Source organism: Scyliorhinus torazame, chromosome 13 (assembly GCF_047496885.1).
Source record: "Scyliorhinus torazame isolate Kashiwa2021f chromosome 13, sScyTor2.1, whole genome shotgun sequence".
Taxonomy (NCBI): Eukaryota; Metazoa; Chordata; class Chondrichthyes; order Carcharhiniformes; family Scyliorhinidae; genus Scyliorhinus; species Scyliorhinus torazame.
The window spans coordinates 76060114-76077146 of NC_092719.1; the positions used below are offsets into that span (position 1 = coordinate 76060114).

General features: G+C 45.0%; 1 protein-coding gene across 18 annotated transcripts in view; it reads right to left on the reverse strand.

Annotated features, from left to right (window-relative positions):
- Positions 1 to 17033, reverse strand: part of c2cd5 (C2 calcium dependent domain containing 5) — a 145805-nt gene that overhangs the window by 100241 nt on the left and 28531 nt on the right. For all 18 annotated transcript variants that reach the window (XR_011934097.1, XM_072471800.1, XM_072471789.1 and 15 more), the window contains exons 5-7: positions 9026 to 9121; positions 8257 to 8412; positions 5960 to 6161 (exon numbers count right to left, since the gene is read on the reverse strand). Coding sequence is in view for 17 of the 18 variants with exons in the window: in XM_072471800.1 (XP_072327901.1) it covers positions 5960 to 6161; positions 8257 to 8412; positions 9026 to 9121 (454 nt within the window). In the remaining variant the exon portion in view is untranslated. The remainder of the gene's footprint in view (positions 1 to 5959; positions 6162 to 8256; positions 8413 to 9025; positions 9122 to 17033) is intronic.

Sequence of the window (17033 nt, forward strand, 5' to 3'; positions counted from 1 at the left end):
GCATAGCCATTGAGTTTGTTAAGTGTGTTTCTATTTAACTTTCTTGTTGTGTACTTGATTGGTCAACAAATATTTTTGTTTAAAATCGTCACAAAGGCATCTGGGACATCCTCTAGTTTTCACATCTTTCCTCACATACCAAATTGCAAAAATGCAGTTGAGGTGTTTCAAGTTTCCCTTCAAGGATTTGGAATGTTCTGGTGTTTAGCATCAGCTGTACTCTTAACATTCCCAATAAAATTGTTTTAAAAAATTGTGCTCACTTTGATATCGCTTTCGCACTACCTTTTGTAGCTGTATCTCTGTCACTCTTTGCTGTTCTTTGTGTCTCTCCCGTTTTTTGTATCTCTCCCATTTGCCAGAATCTCTGTTTTTATTTATATGATTGTACTTTCTTTTAGTTTTAGGTTGTCTTGTTTTTGGTTACCAATGGCTGTGTTTTTTTAATTTTTGATCAGAAGTGCTCTGGCCTTGTTGGGTTATAAACTCTGTACCACATATTCTTTTTCAAACACCTCTCATTCATCTTCTGCAATGTTTTCCATTTGCAGACTCACTCAGTTGACTATGAACAGTATCTGTCTCAACACATTGAAGTCAGCCTTCCAAATCTACAATCTTAGTAGTTGTTTCACATTTATCCCATTTAAACACTACATTAAATGCAATCATATTATGATAGTTGTTGGATAAATCTGCACACACTGATTCAGCTGTTCATTAAAACAGGTTCATTATTAAATGTAACACAGACCCCACCCCCCTCCCCATCCCAAACACACAATAAATTCATTACCTTTCTGGCAAGTGCTAGTCTGCTTCTCACAATTTAACAATTTATCACAATAAAACAACACTGCCTTTTCTACAGTTGTCTGATCTCTGCAATCATGCATTCTACCACTTAGCAGATACTACCACAGGGACGAGACACAATTACCACGACTCTTTAATCATTTTATTTTTCTTAATTCTAGCCATAAAGTTTCCAATGTCTGCTTCATCATTTCCTCTTATCACTGAAATTATTCCATTTCCCTCCACTATTCCCATTTTCTGTGCAGTACCTTTCCCATAGACATTATAACCTGGTATATCTAATTCTTAGCCCTGATGATTTTGCAGCTGTGGTTCAGTAATAACTTCTATGTCAAACCGTTAATTTTAAATTGGAACCTGCAATTAATTCAATTGTTTTTATACTCTTTATGTATTCATATAAAGAATGCTTATCTGGGCTACACACTTAACCTGTCCTTCTGCTCGAATATTTTACTCGCATATTCTTAATTCTCTCGCTTGGTTTAATTATTTCTTTTAGCTTTTCCTTTACTTCCTTCCCTTGGGTTTGTTTCCAAATTAATATTTATACAATCTTTTCCACTTATTAGTTCAACAATGACTTCACTTGTCAAGTATGGAAATGTTATAATAGGCAATATTTCAAAAGGTATTTAGATTCGAGGTCTGAAGTCAAATTAGCAATGCTTTAAAGGATGCTTTAGTCTGGTATTATTTAAAGTTGTCAACCAAGCATCATACACTATGTCATGTACCATTCTAAGATCATAAAAGGTGCTGCATAAATGCACATGGCTTTCCTTTTAATGATTTACATAGTGGATACTACATATGGAACTTCTATTTCATGAAGATGTATAAACAATGCATCTTATTAAAAGGTTCAGGTGTCGGCAACTAGTGCACTGTATATCAAGACATCTCTGGGAGCTTGGATTCAAACTGCACAAGATGAACATTGTTCTCTAATAGCTGTAAACTAATTTCAAATGTTTTATTCTTCATCTTAAGAGTTGCAAATTTAACCAGATGATAGAAATTAGATTTGAATGCTGGCACAGAGATCAATTTATGTGTCTCCTGATACAAGCACCACTGCTAATAGAGTTCATTTCATAACAGTAGCTTTTCAGGTTCCCTTTAGACTCTTCTACACCAAACTAAAGTGCCGTTTAAGGAAAAAGCAGTGCATAAATCTCCAGCAAGCATTAATCCCTTGAGAACAATTATAGAGCAGAACACTGTAGCAAAAAGCATAATATGAGTTGGCTGCTTCTTCCAGTTTAAAGAAAAACATTATTCATACCTACCAAGTCTCATGATTTTTTTAAAAACTGGATGCAGGGAACGATTATGCACAAATTCAAACCGAAGAAATGCTTCAAAATCATGAAACAGTCCGCATGAATGAAGAATTTGATTCCTGAAGTTTAGCTGTTGACATATTTGCGATTTTTAAATTTAGCAATAGGCAATAGCAGAATATCATAAAACTTAGTGTGCAAGTCATATCCTCATGCACACTTTATACATAAATGCAATTTGTGTATATGAGATTTGTGCATACAATTTGATGCACCCATGCATAGTCAGCACTACTCAAATGCAGGTCCATTATTGCCTCAAATTAAACAATGTTCAAAGGTTTAAAGGTAAGAATTTAGAATGAGATTTATCTACAATGCTTGCAAAAACTAGATAACATGTCTTCCCATACTGTTTGAATGCTATTCAACCTCTACATAAAATTGGAATGGTCATCACCCCATATCAAGGAGCAGGGACATTAACAAAGGCAGTGGTAATCTCCCTTGCACAGAGAAGTAAAGCTCAAAGGGAAACACATTACATTCAATTAACATCACAGAAATATGCCATTCGGGCCTACTGCTCCATGTCTGTGCTTCTCCTCCTTCCGCCTAACTTCATCTCATCTCATCCGTTTAACATCTCTTTCTTCCTCAAGTACTTTCCTAACTTTGAAACATACATTCAAAATACTTGTTGCCTACTCGGTTGCCTTAACCACACCCCGACACCAGAGTCACCTTGGTTACACAACTGGCATGAAAAACCATCTGCATTCTGGCAATTTTCAATCAGTGTGGGGATTACAACTTTGTGCTCTGCAGATACCAAAGTGGAACTGCCCAGATCATGGGAAATCACACCACTGTATAGTTTCAAATGAGCTACCAAGCTGGACAGAAGTTGTATGCCACATTAATACAAACACAGCCAACCTATGTTCAGGTAACTCCTTCCTTCAGGCTATTGGCACCACTCGAATAGTTCTGGAGAGCAGGAAACCTGGATTCCTGTCAGAATGGTAAGTTGAAGGGAGGTATTCGGAAAATGGGTCCAGAAATGGGATCAAAGATGTAGCAGGCAATTTCGGAGTTAAACAATGGGCAGCACGGTGGCGCAGTGCTTGGCATTGCTGCCTCACGGCGCCAAGGATTCTATGATTCTAATCCTTTATTCAAACCTAAGTGTATCTCTCTCATTCATAAATGTTCTTGTTCTCCTCTCTTTTATTCACAAGGCTAGCTTTGCTCACTGAACTTCCAAAAGTTCAATGCACTTTGGTAGGTTTGTCAAAGAATGATTTGTGAACGGCACAAAAGTAAATGGGGTATTTTAATGGTTGACCTTCCAAGCACTGATTTGGTAATGCCCACTTGCTAAATTAAAAGGTTTCAAACAACAAAGGTTGTGGGTCTGCCACCAGAGAGGGTATTTGTGATGCTTTTTGCACATTTCCAAAGCAAATTCCAGCACAGGGCGACAGGCATAAGCATAAGACTGAGACAGCCTGAGTTATATCAGATTGAGATAGTGAAGTACATCGCAAAATATCAGCGATTCGACATCAGGAATTCAGAAGGACTTGCCTTTCCCATCACCAGAAAATGAAAGACTTACAAACAAATCAAATCTAAAACATGGCACTTGAACTTGCTCCAGTGACAATACAACTAACTTTGTTGACAATTGTAGGGAGTAATGAACAGTAGAACCTGTTCCCCAACAGGCTGTTGCACAGCAGTGTCCAAAACCAGAGAACCCGAAGGGGAGTCATTTCTTAAAGGTATAAAAGTGTCAACCTTAAGGAGATGGCAATTCCGGTTTGAAAATAGATATTCAACGATTGAAAAATTATTCTCCTCTCCGCCCCCCTCCATAAATCACCCACGCTTCATCCAACATCTCTTCAAACCTGGTTTACTTCTAAAATTTTCAAAACATTCAGCACTGCCAGACTGCTCTTTTAAAAATAAAACATATCATACCTTGGAACAAGAAAATCTTAACGTCCATGCTCCAATATAGTTGTAAAATTTCAAAGAATTGTACACAAGTTTACAAATGCTTAAAAAAAGACAGAATACAGTGTATACTGCAGAAACTAGAGAGAAACATACTAACTGGAACAAAATAAAAATCCATTTAATGTTAAAATACCAACAAAGATAGTATCACATAGTGTTGTACCAACCAAACTCATACAAGGTGCAGAATGAAATGATACATGACCTGGTCTACAATTCCAAGAGTGGGGTTGATATTCATTCTAATGATTGTGGCTGTTTATTACAGGAGACAAACTGGTCACAATCGTGAGCAGGAAATTTGGAATTTTGGGGGACTTACAGTACTTGTTTACAGCTTTTTTTTTAAATTTAAAGCAGAAAGATCCCAGTTCAACCTTTGGTCTGTGCTGACTTGAAAAATCCCCACTTGTAATGATTTACCTCAAGAGCCTGGGTAGGGAAGCGAAAGTCAGTGTGGATAATCTCGATGGTTACCTGCCAAGTGTATGGCTGTCAGTCAAGAGCAGGATGAGGCTGGAGAGTTATTATTTTTGTTATGGCAGTTGCCATTTAGTTTATATATTATTTATTTACTTGTTAAAACGGTCACTGTTATTTATATTGTTTTATTGTTGTAAAAAGGGAAAACCTTTGTATTGTTTTGTTTGGCCGAAAAATTTGAATAAAATATATATTTTTTAAAAAGAGCAGGATGAGGTGTAGTTGTGCTCAGACAACTGACTTCAGCTCACTGGACTAGAAAAAGGTAGAGGGTGCTAATTGGCCATGTTCTCCATGCCTGGTCACTGGCAAGTGATCCATGCAGAGAAAGTGTGAGCGCGTGCATATGCTGATATTGGGCAAGACCTTGTGGCATATGGGCAGCAATGCCTCCACCATTAATCGGCTGCCAGTAATTTCTGTCTTTGCTCACAAATGAGCAAGAAGTGAAGAACAAACCGTGTTCTTGGTATCATACCCTAGTACAGGTCAATGTCTAGAAGAAAAAAAACAAATACATTTGAAAGAGGATAAAAAAAGAGCAAAGGTACTTCACACTCATACAGCAGTGATCTGATTATTCTGCAGAACTAGACTGATTCTAGTTACTCCAAATTGTGACCAACAACACCACTTTAACATAATTCAAGGTCAAAATTAAAACCAGCGAATGCCATAGGCCTATGCTACAACGATTTGCTGTGTCACGTACATTAATCAGTTGTCTCCAGGATTACGTCCAATTTTCATCAAGGTTTGAGTTCTAAACAGTAGCGTGAAACACTTGTTGGATTGCTACAACAACCCTATACTGTGTTCTTCCCTAATTCAAGAAACATACTAAATGCTTAGAAATGTAGATATAAGGTTTAATGAAGGTTCTTGGATTTCTGGTAACAGTTAAAATAATGCATTGTGTCTAAGATGCCATACGTACCAAATCCAGCTATTTATTTACAAAACTTGGGACTCATGGGAAAGTCAGCAAAGTAAAATACATGCACTCAGTTTTCATAATTATTATTCTAGATTTAAAATACTGCACATAACAAGTTTCAAAGTCTTGAGTAAGATGGTAGCATTATCACAATGATTTCACGAATTATATTTTTCTGCTGTCAATTTATGCTTCAATGGACCTCCTGTGTTTAGCCTGCAGAAATTTGTTTTCTACGTCATGAATTTGAAAGCCTGTCTTTACTGTATTAGCAATAAACCTTTGTACTCAACAATGTTCAGATATCCTCGAAGCACAAATAGAACTGGCACATGAATTGTTCTTGCAACATAATAGAAAGTAATGAAGAGAAAGAAACTGCACATAATTGCAGCCTTGTACTTACTCTTTCAGGTCTTTGGATGGGGAACCACATGGAGGCAGGAGTGATGTTGCTGGGTTACTCAATTTATCGAGTGTACATGCTGTCCCAATAGCACGTACCACCAGTCCAGATTCACCTTCTAAGTCAAAACATTGCAGATAGCCCACCACAGCATTGCCTCCCATTTCAAGGACCTTTAGGCCAATTTTTCGCTGCAATTCCCCTGTAAAAATCAAATATTTATTGGCACTTAATGCAATTTATATCAAATACACAAACTTTACTGTGTGGCCATGCACCATAATATATAGGCCAAAATACAGTAACTCTTGAGAAAATGACCAAAATCAAAGGATTTTTTTTAGGTTCAATTTGCTGCAGGGATGAGCTAAATTAATCATTTTTGGTTCTGAATTTCCCAAATAAAAAATACATGGAATTTTGACAAAAGTGCAGAGCTAACTTTCCCATACCCAAATATGCTTTCTCAACAATATTAGTCATCCTGTTCCACACGTTTAATACAAACCTATGGTGTTAAAAACATTTTTCATTCAAGTACTTTGGATTATTTGATGAATTATCGTGCACATTACAGGGAGTGCCTGAATTCGTCACATTTCAGATAGTACTGTGGTGCAATATTTATCATTGCCAAATCACGGTTAATAGATATGTTTTGAGGAAAACTAAACCTGGGTTGCAAAGCAGTGATATAATCGAGCTGAAGATTTATTTTAACAGGAATACATATTGTAAATCAACATTTTGCCACAAGAAATACCAGTCATTGGAATGTGAAACACGCCTGGTTTATCCGTGGAGACAGGGCACAGTGACCAACATAACAGCAACAATTGTAGTTTTAGCATTGAAGCTGTGACAAATGCTTATACTCTTGAGGCTCAGGGAACAGATGGTACTTTGCTCCAGGGCAATAATGGTTAAGTAAACATATGTAAATAAGTCAGCCAAAAATTAAGAATGACAATTTTACAAATTAAAAATAAACTTCAAATTCTAGGCAGATCAAATTAAAATAAAACACAAAATGCTGTAAATACACAGCAGTTGTGATGAGAAACATGGAGTACAATTCCAATATTTACAATTATTTGAAAGCTTCTTAAAGGGCATCAAAAATTCAAATCAAGCACAGTAGCACACTGGTTTGCACAGTTGCTTCACAGCTCCAGGGTCCCAGGTTCGATTCTCGGCTTGGGTCACTGTCTGTGTGGAGTCTGCATGTTCTCTGCGTGTCTCCTCCGGGTTCACCGGTTTCCTCCCACAGTCCAAAAATGTGCAGGTTAGGTGAATTGGCCATGATAAATTGCCCTTAGTATCCAAAAAGGTTAGGTGGGGTTACTGGGATAGGTTGGAGGTGTGGGCTTAAGTGGGGTGCTCTTTCCAAGGATCGGTGCAGACTCGATGGGCCGAATGGCCTCCTTCTGCACTGTAAATTCTATGATTCTATGAAATCTGTATCATAATTTACAAACATCGCACAATGAGAATTTAGCAAATTGGATATTCCATGACTTGTATTCCTGATGGAGATAGACACCCCAAGTTTCAGTCACTGGATTTGATGAATTATCAGACTCACAATATATTACTGCATTGTAACATACTGCTAAACCAGCTCAGATTTCTGATGTTTCAAGCTTCTGGTTACTCCCATCTCTAACTGCACTAATCACATATCATAGCTTCTATAACCAACACAAAACACCCCCATATCCCAAAACCTCTGAATATGATGTATGCAGCACAGTACAAACTAATTTCTGAGCAATTACACTTCATGGGCTCTATTTAACGAAAAAGAAACAAAGTCCTGTTTTGGGTGTATTTTGCTAAGGTGTTCCTTGGCGCAAACAACCCCGCTATTAAAAGGGACACCATGCCTCAGCAAGGCGACACTTAGTTTCATCTCCTGCATTGACTGTCACCCTGATCTCCCCGATTTACCGATTAGGGGGTCACTGAGCCCCCCTCACAAGGGCAGGACACCCCAGGCCCCTGCCAGAGTGGCTATGCCACCTGGACACCATGGCAGTGCCAGGGTGGCACTGTCAGCATACTGGGGATCAGTGCCCAGGTGGCATTGGAAACATAATTTCTGATTGTTGTGTTCTTGTTTCTTTCCTTTTGTCTCGCAAGATGTCTGAGCATCGCAAATCTCGCGAGAGGCCTCTTGCAAGATTTACCGGCCTCGTCGCATCACCGAGGCGAACACAACGAGGTTGTACGATTGAAGCCTATTTAAAATACACCTATATTAACAAATAAGAGTCAAAATATAAGATTTTTTTTACCTGACATTAGTGATATTAACCTCTGTCTGGCTTCATTTGAAGCCCTTGGTGTGCGTATCCTATCAATCCACTGATACTCTGGATCTTCATTTACGACCAATTCTTCAACAAACCCATGGATTGTCACGGCTTTATAGCACTTAGGAATGGAAGTAGCTGTGGAGAAAAAATATACCTCAAAGCTTACTCTGCAAAAAAGCAAAATGGTTAAAGCAATTTAAACAGGCAGACAGCAGTGATATTGTAATTTGAAAAATTAACGTTGCTGCCTGTGAATTGAATCCAGACATTGTAACCATTGTGATTCTACAAAAGTTTCCTTTCTCTGCTGGTTTTGTGAGGTCCTACAGAAAATACATTTTGTCCAACTCAAACTCAACTTTCGTGGCTACCTGTCTATTGAGAAAAGCTTGATGGTTTGACAGCTTGGCAGTGAATACCTTCAGCAACAGTGCCGGTGTGAAAATTGAAAACATCCAGGAATACAGAGTAAACTCCAAAGTTGAGAGATAGACGGATCTTGACCACCTCCCATGTGGCTTTGCTACCTAATATGAAATCGCACAATGCTGAAAATGGGTGCAGAGAGTAGAGAAGTGTGTTATTCACCAGCAGAGATATCTATCACCTTTGCATGATCAAATGCTCCACAGAAACGTTTTTTAAAAACGTACCGCCAGACCATGCATGTTTGATTAAACTGAATTTGTGAACTGCATAATATGTATTGAGAATTTTAAAATCACTCACGACTTAGGACAAAACTTACTGCAGAAGAACTTGACTCCACATGAAGATTGTCTAAAGCGGTTCAAATCATTGAAGAGATCTACTTTCACCGTAACATTAATTTCCCCTCTGATACCTGTTTAAAAAATATACGATTTAAATATGACAATAAAATTATAGCGCCAAGCATGGAATCATACATGGCCTTCCAGTTAACACAACTTCATTGAATTTTGAAGATAGTAAAGTGAGTTAAATGAATTACAAAAACAAAGCTCAAATTTCATTGTTGTTTTGATGTTAGTCTTATTTTGCTTTGTTCTACTTCGGAGCTTATATTTGTTTTATTCAGCTGTAATCCATTTTTTTCCACCAGCTTAAACTACATGCAGCTGATGTTAGACAACACTGACACTGAAATATTAACTGTGTCATATCAGCATTGATTAAATGATAACCAGCATATATTGTTGCAATATGTCCCTCAACTGCACATTTGCGATATCAAAAATCTGTTGTTCTGTCACATATGGGACATCACACGGCAGATCTTCCTTCCGATAATGCAGGGGCTGAGAGGTAAATAATAGGATAGGTTGCATGGGCTAGGTTTGGAAACACAATTAAGGGATAATTGAGGTGTATATGGACCTGTTGGGCCCGTTGCTAGTTAGAACCTTCAATGAGGCAAGGGATGGGGGGCCTTTCCCCCCGACGATGTCCCGGGCACTGATCTCCTTGATCCTGAAGCGGGATAAGGATCCCCTGCAGTGTGGGTCTTACAGGCCGATTTCGTTGCGAAATGTAGATGCCAAGGTGCTGGCGAAGGTCTTAGCCACGAGGATTGAGGATTGTGTGCCGCAGATCATCCACGAAGACCAGACGGGGTTCGTGAAGGGGAGGCAGGACTTCCGGGTGCGGCTATGCAGAGCTAGGTCGCACATTCGGCAGCTCCTGCTTGGAACGGACTTTTGGGCTCTTTTACAGGGCCCCCACGGCATTTGTTCGACATTTCCCGGTGTGGGAAGAAGGCGGCAATATTCCCCCGACAGTGTCCCCCAGGAAGGGTATGTCTCTTGGTTGCCAGACACACGCAGAAACAGTGAAAGATTTGGCTGCAACTACAGGATAAACAGGGCCTCTTCCAGCATGCAGGCGGGGGAAGGGCAAGCTTAAAGCTGCAAGCTGACCTGAGGGCCTGTATCAAAGGTGAATTCTAGCAGCAGAGGGAACAACTGTGAAAAGACCTCATCAAGGCCACTGAAGGGACTTCCGGTTGCGGTGATGCCTAGCTAGCCGCACGCTTCGGCGGCTCCAGCTCCGACGGACCTTCGGGCTCTTTTAAGAGCCCCAACGGGGAATTTTTCGACGACGCAACCCGGTGTGGGGCGTGTGAGAAGGGAGTCCCCCCCAAACGAAGGAGGAAAAAACCGGCGGCGGCGGCTGCAGCGCGAGGAATCGTCGACCAAAGGGTCAGAAAGAGAGAAGTACAAGATGGCGGCGGAGAAAGCGCAGGCGACATGGGGGCCTGAGCATGAAATTGTGAGACGGTGCGTGGAGCTGCTGAAGAGGGAGGTGCTGACCCCGTTGCTACAGGCAATTGAGGGGCTCAAGGAGACATTAAAGACCCAGGAGACAGAGCTCCGTGTGGTGGAGCAGAAGGTGACAGATATTGAGGACGAGATCCTGGGCCTGGCGGTTAAGACACAGACGCACGAGACACTTCATAAAAAGTGTACTGAAAGGATCGAAGCCCTAGAAAATGGAGCGCGAAGGAAGAACCTTCGGATACTGGGTCTCCCTGAGGGTGTGGAAGGAGTGGACTGTGGAGCGTACGCAAGTACGATGCTGAGCTCACTGATGGGTGCTGAGGCCCCTACGGGCCCCTTGGAGGTGGAGTGGGCAAATCGGATTCCGGCGAGAAGACCAAAAGCGGGAGAACCACCCAGGGCGATAATCGTGCGATTTTACCGCCTTAAGGATAGAGAAGAGGTCCTGAGATGGGCTAAAAAGGTGCGGAGTAGCAGATGGGAGAATGCAGTGGTACGGGTATACCAGGATTGGAGTGCGGAGGTGGCGAGAAGGAGGGCGAGCTTCAACCGAGCCAAAGAGGTGTTGCATAAAAGGAAGGTGAAGTTCGGGATGCTGCAGCCGGCAAGACTATGGGTCACGTATCAGGAGAGACACCATTATTTTGAGACGGCGGAGGAAGCATGGACCTTCATCAAAGAAGAGAAATTGGATCGGAACTGAGGGACTGATGCTGCAGGAAATGTTATTGTTAATGTTACGGTGGAAGTTAATTGAGAAGTAAACAGGGAAGGGGGGAGACATTGGGGAAATGTGGGCGCCGGTGAGGGGGGAAAGACGGGACATAGTTGGAGAATGGGGAAGGGGAGGGGGAGGGGAAAGGGAGCTGCGCCATAAGAGGCGGGTCAGGTAAAGGGATGTTCCCGCACCAGAAAGAATAAGGCGGGAAGACAGGCGCAAGGCGGATGGGAGTTCCCCACATGGGGGGGGTCGAGGAGTGAGCAGGAGTAGCCGGGGTCAGTTGAAGTTAGCTGACTTACGGAAGTAATATGGGGGGAGCAATCAAGCTAGAAAGAGATCTAGCGGGGAGGGGAGGAGGGAGGGAGAAGGGGGGGGGGGACAACTGGGTTGCTGCTGCGGAAATCCAAAAGGAAATGGCTAAAGAGTGGGTGGGCGGGGATGGTGTGCGACGCTGGGGGAGCGAGCGGGAGCGCGGAGGCGGGATATGGGACTGGCCTAGAGAAGGTAATGGCTAGTCGACACGGGAGGGGGGCAGGTAGCCCCCTAGTGAGGCTGATCACGTGGAACGTGAGAGGATTGAACGGACCGATAAAAAGGGCCCGAGTGCTCGCGCATTTGAAAGGACTAAGGGCAGACGTGGTTATGCTCCAAGAGACGCACCTAAAGGTGGCGGACCAAGTTAGGCTAAGGAAAGGATGGGTGGGACAGGTGTTCCACTCAGGACTGGACGCAAAGAATAGAGGGGTGGCCATTTTGGTGGGGAAACAGGTCGCATTTGAAGCAAAGAACAGCGTAGCAGATAGCGGAGGTAGATATGTAATGGTGAGTGGCAGGCTGGAGGGAATGGAGGTCGTGTTGGTTAACGTGTATGCCCCAAACTGGGACGATGCGGGATTTATGAGACGGATGCTGGGGCGTATACCGGACCTGGAGGTAGGAAACTTGATTTTAGGAGGGGACTTTAATACGGTGCTGGACCCGGGGCTAGATAGATCCAGCTCAAGGACCGGAAGAAGGCCGGCAGCGGCCAAGGTACTTAAGGGGTTTATGGACCAAATGGGGGGAGTGGATCCATGGCGATTTCTTAGACCTAGGGCTAGGGAGTATTCCTTCTTCTCCCATGTCCATAAAGTGTACTCCCGGATAGATTTTTTTGTTTTGGGAAGGTCGTTGATCTCTAGGGTGGAAGAAGCTGAGTACTCAGCCATAGCGGTTTCGGATCATGCCCCACATTGGGTGGACCTGGAATTAGGAGAGGAAAGGGAGCAGAGAACACTCTGGCGATTAGATGTGGGACTGATGGCGGATGAGAGAGTGTGTGCAAGAGTGCGGGGGTGTATTGAGAGATACCTGGAGGTCAATGACGACGGCGAGGTCCCGGTGGGAGTGGTATGGGAAGCACTAAAAGCGGTGGTCAGAGGAGAGCTGATCTCCATTGGGGCCCACAAAAGGAAAACAGAGGCCAAGGAAAGGGAAAGATTACTGGGGGAGATTTTAAGGGTGGATAGGGAATTTGCAGAGACCCCGGAGGAGGAATTGTACAGGGAGAGGAGACGACTCCAGACGGAATTTGACCTTCTGACCACCAGAAAGGCGGAGGTACTGTGGAGGAAGGCACAGGGGAGGAGGTATGAATATGGGGAAAAGGCGAGTCGCCTGTTGGCTCATCAATTGCGAAAGAGGGCAGCAGCGAGGGAAATAGGAGGAATTAGAGACGAAAGGGGAGACACGGTGCGAAGGGCAGGAAAGATAAATGAGGTGTTCAAGACCTTCTATGAGGAACTGTATAGGTCTCAACCCCCAGAGGGAGAGGAGGGGATGCGGCAGTTCCTGGACCAATTGAGGTTCCCGAAAGTGGAGGAGCGGGGGGTGGTAGGCCTGGGGGCACCGATTGCCGATTGGGGTGGACGAGGTTATTAAGGGACTGGGAAGCATGCAAGCAGGGAAGGCCCCAGGACCAGACGGGTTCCCGGTGGAGTATTACAGAAAATATGTGGACTTGTTGGCCCCGTTGATGGTGAGGACGTTCAATGAGGCCAGGAAAGGGGGGACTCTACCCCCGACGATGTCGGAGGCGACGATATCGTTAATTTTGAAGAGGGATAAAGATCCGTTGCAGTGCGGGTCCTATAGACCCATTTCATTGTTGAACGTGGACGCCAAATTGTTGGCAAAGGTACTGGCATCGAGGATAGAGGACTGTGTCCCGGGGGTGGTGCACGAAGACCAGACAGGGTTCGTAAAAGGGAGACAACTGAATGTTAACGTGCGACGACTATTAGGGGTGATAATGATGCCCCCAGTGGAGGGGGAGGCAGAGATAGTGGCGGCAATGGACGCAGAGAAGGCATTTGATAGGGTGGAGTGGGAGTATTTATGGGAAGTGTTAAGGAGGTTTGGGTTTGGGAACGGGTTTATTAGCTGGGTTAGACTTCTTTATGGGGCTCCAACGGCAAGCGTAGTTACAGGTCGACATAGATCGGAGTATTTCCGACTATATAGGGGAACAAGACAGGGATGCCCGCTGTCTCCATTGTTGTTCGCGTTGGCAATTGAACCTCTGGCCATGGCGTTGAGAGACTCCAGGAAATGGAGAGGGGTGATTAGAGGGGGAGAAGAATACCGAGTCTCGTTATATGCGGATGACCTATTGTTATACGTGTCGGACCCAGCGGGGGGAATGATAGAGGTTATGCGAATTTTGAGGGGGTTCGGGGATTTCTCGGGGTATAGGCTAAACATGGGGAAGAGTGAATTATTTGTGATACATCCAGGGGACCAGAGTAGAGAGATAGAAGGCTTGCCTCTAAGGAAAGTGGAAAGAAACTTCCGATACCTGGGGATTCAGATCGCTAGGAGCTGGGGAACCTTGCACAGACTTAATCTGACACGGTTGGTAGAACAAATGGAGGAGGACTTCAAGAGGTGGGACATGCAGCCTCTATCGCTGGCGGGCAGGGTGCAAGCAATTAAGATGATGGTCCTCCCGAGGTTCTTATTTGTATTTCAATGTCTCCCTATACTAATCACTAAGACCTTTTTTAATAAAATAGACAGGAGCATCACGAGCTTCGTGTGGGCAGGGAAAGTTCCGAGAGTAAGGAGGGGGTTCCTTCAGCGTAGTAGGGACAGAGGAGGATTGGCACTACCGAACTTGGGCGATTACTATTGGGCCGCCAATGTGGCAATGATACGTAAATGGATGATGGAGGGTGAGGGAGCGGCGTGGGAAAGACTGGAGAGAAAGTCCTGTAAAGGGACGAGTTTAGAGGCGCTGGTGACGGCGCCGCTACCGATCTCACCTAAAAAGTTTACCACGAACCCGGTGGTGGCGGCAACATTAAATATCTGGGGACAGTGGAGGCGACAGAGAGGGGTGCGGGGAGCCCTGGTGGGGTCCCCAATCAGGAACAACCATAGGTTCGCCCCAGGAAGAATGGATGGAGGATTTCAGAACTGGTTCCAGTTGGGAATTAGGAGGGTGGGAGATTTATTTATAGATGGGACTTTTGCGAGCTTGGGAGCATTGGAGGAAAAGTATAAGTTGCCCCGGGGAAATTTCTTGAGATATATGCAGGTGAGGGCATTTACTAGACAACAGGTGAGGGAATTTCCATTGCTCCCGACACAGGGGATACAGGACAGGGTGCTTTCAGGGGTGTGGGTCGGAGAGGGCAAGGTGTCAGAGATTTACCGAGAGATGAGGGAAGAGGGGGAGGAGTCGGTGGGCGAACTAAAAGGAAAGTGGGAAGAAGAACTAGGGGAGGAGATAGAGGAGGGTATGTGGGCTGATGCCCTAAGCAGGGTAAATTCCTCTTCCTCATGCGCCAGGCTTAGCCTGATTCAATTTAAGGTGCTACATAGAGCACACATAACGGGAGCAAGATTGAGCAGGTTCTTTGGAGTGGAGGACAAATGTGGGAGGTGTGGCGGGAGCCCGGCAAACCACGCACATATGTTTTGGGCATGCCCGGCACTGGAAGGGTATTGGAAGGGAGTGACGGGAGTGATTTCGCGGGTGGTGAAGGCCCGGGTCAAACCAGGCTGGGGGTTAGCTCTATTTGGAGTTGCGGAAGAGCCGGGAGTGCAGGAGGCGAAAGAGGCCGACGTTGTGGCCTTTGCGTCCCTAGTAGCCCGGCGCAGGATCCTACTCATGTGGAAGGAGGCGAAACCCCCCGGACTGGAGGCCTGGGTAAATGATATGGCGGGGTTCATTAAACTGGAGCAGATAAAGTTTGCCCTGAGAGGATCGGCTCAAGGGTTCACCAGGCGGTGGCAGCCATTTCTCGACTACCTAGGGGAACGTTAGAGGGAAGACAGATGACCAGCAGCAGCAACCCAGGGGGGGGGGGGGGGGGGGGGGGGGAGGGGGGGTTTAGTTTAGGTCAAAGATAAAGGGGTTTTGTTACTTGTGTATTGTTTAAAATTTCTGTATTGTTATTGTTGCGTTTGCTTTGTAAGAGGGGAAAAATTGTTGTTTGGGAAAAAATTTTCAATAAAACATTTATAAAAAAAAATAAAAAAAAATAAAAAAAAAAGTGAAGGGGAGGCAGTTGAACGCGAATGTGCGGAGGCTTTTGAACGTTATGATGCCAGCGAGGGAGGGGGAGGCGGAGATAGTGGTGGTGATGGACGCTGAGAAAGCCTTCGATAGGGTAGAGTGGGGGTACCTGTGGGAGGTGCTGAAGAGGTTTGGGGAGGGGTTTGTCAGGTGGGTTAGGCTGTTGTATGAGGTCCCGTTGGTAAGTGTGGCCACAAACAGGATGAGGTCCGAGTACGTTCGGTTGCACCGAGGGACGAGGCAGGGGTGTCCCCTGTCCCCCCTGCTCTTCGCTCTGGCGATTGAACCCCTGGCTATGGCACTGACGGAGTCGAGGAACTGGAGGGGGTTGGTGCGGGGTGGGGAAGAGCATAGGGTGTTGCTCTATGCGGACGACATGCTGTTATATGTGGCGGACCCGGTGGGGGGAATGCCGGAGGTAATAAGGATCCTTGGGGGAATTTGGGGATTTCTCGGGGTACAAGCTCAACATGGGGAAGAGCGAGCTGTTCGTGGTTCACCCAGGGGACCAGGAGAGGGGGATTGGCGAGCTCCCATTAAAAAGGGCGGAGAGGAGCTTCAGGTATTTCAGGGTCCAGGTGGCCAGGAGCTGGGGGGCCCTGCATAGGCTTAATTTCACAAGGCTGGTGGAGCAAATGTAGGGGGAGTTCAAGAGGTGGGACGCGTTGCCGCTGTCCTTGGCAGGTAGGGTGCAGTCAGTCAAAATGACGGTGCTCCCAAGGTTTTTGTTCCTGTTCCAGTGCCTCCCCGTGTTTATCCAAAAGGCCTTTTTTAGGCGGGTCAACAGGAGTATAATGGGGTTTGTGTGGGCGCGCGGGACTCCGAGGGTGAGAAGGGTGTTCCTGGAGCGGAGTAGAAATAGGGGGGGCTGGCGCTGCCTAACCTCTGTGGGTACTACTGGGCCGCCAATGCGATGGTGGTGCGCAAGTGGGGGAGGGGGCTGCATGGAAGAGGTTGGAGACGGCATCTTGTGTGGGTACGAGTTTGGGGGCGCTGGCAACGGCGCCACTGCCGTTCCCTCCAAGGAGGTACACCACGAGCCCGATGGTAGCGGCTGCCCTCAAAATCTGGGGGATGGGAGGCGGCACAGGGGGGAAGCTGGGGCCTCGGAGTGGACCCCAATACGGGGGAACCACCGGTTCATAGATTATCATAGAATTTACAGTGCAGAAGGAGGCCATTCGGCCCATCGAGTCTGCACCGGCTCTTAGAAAGA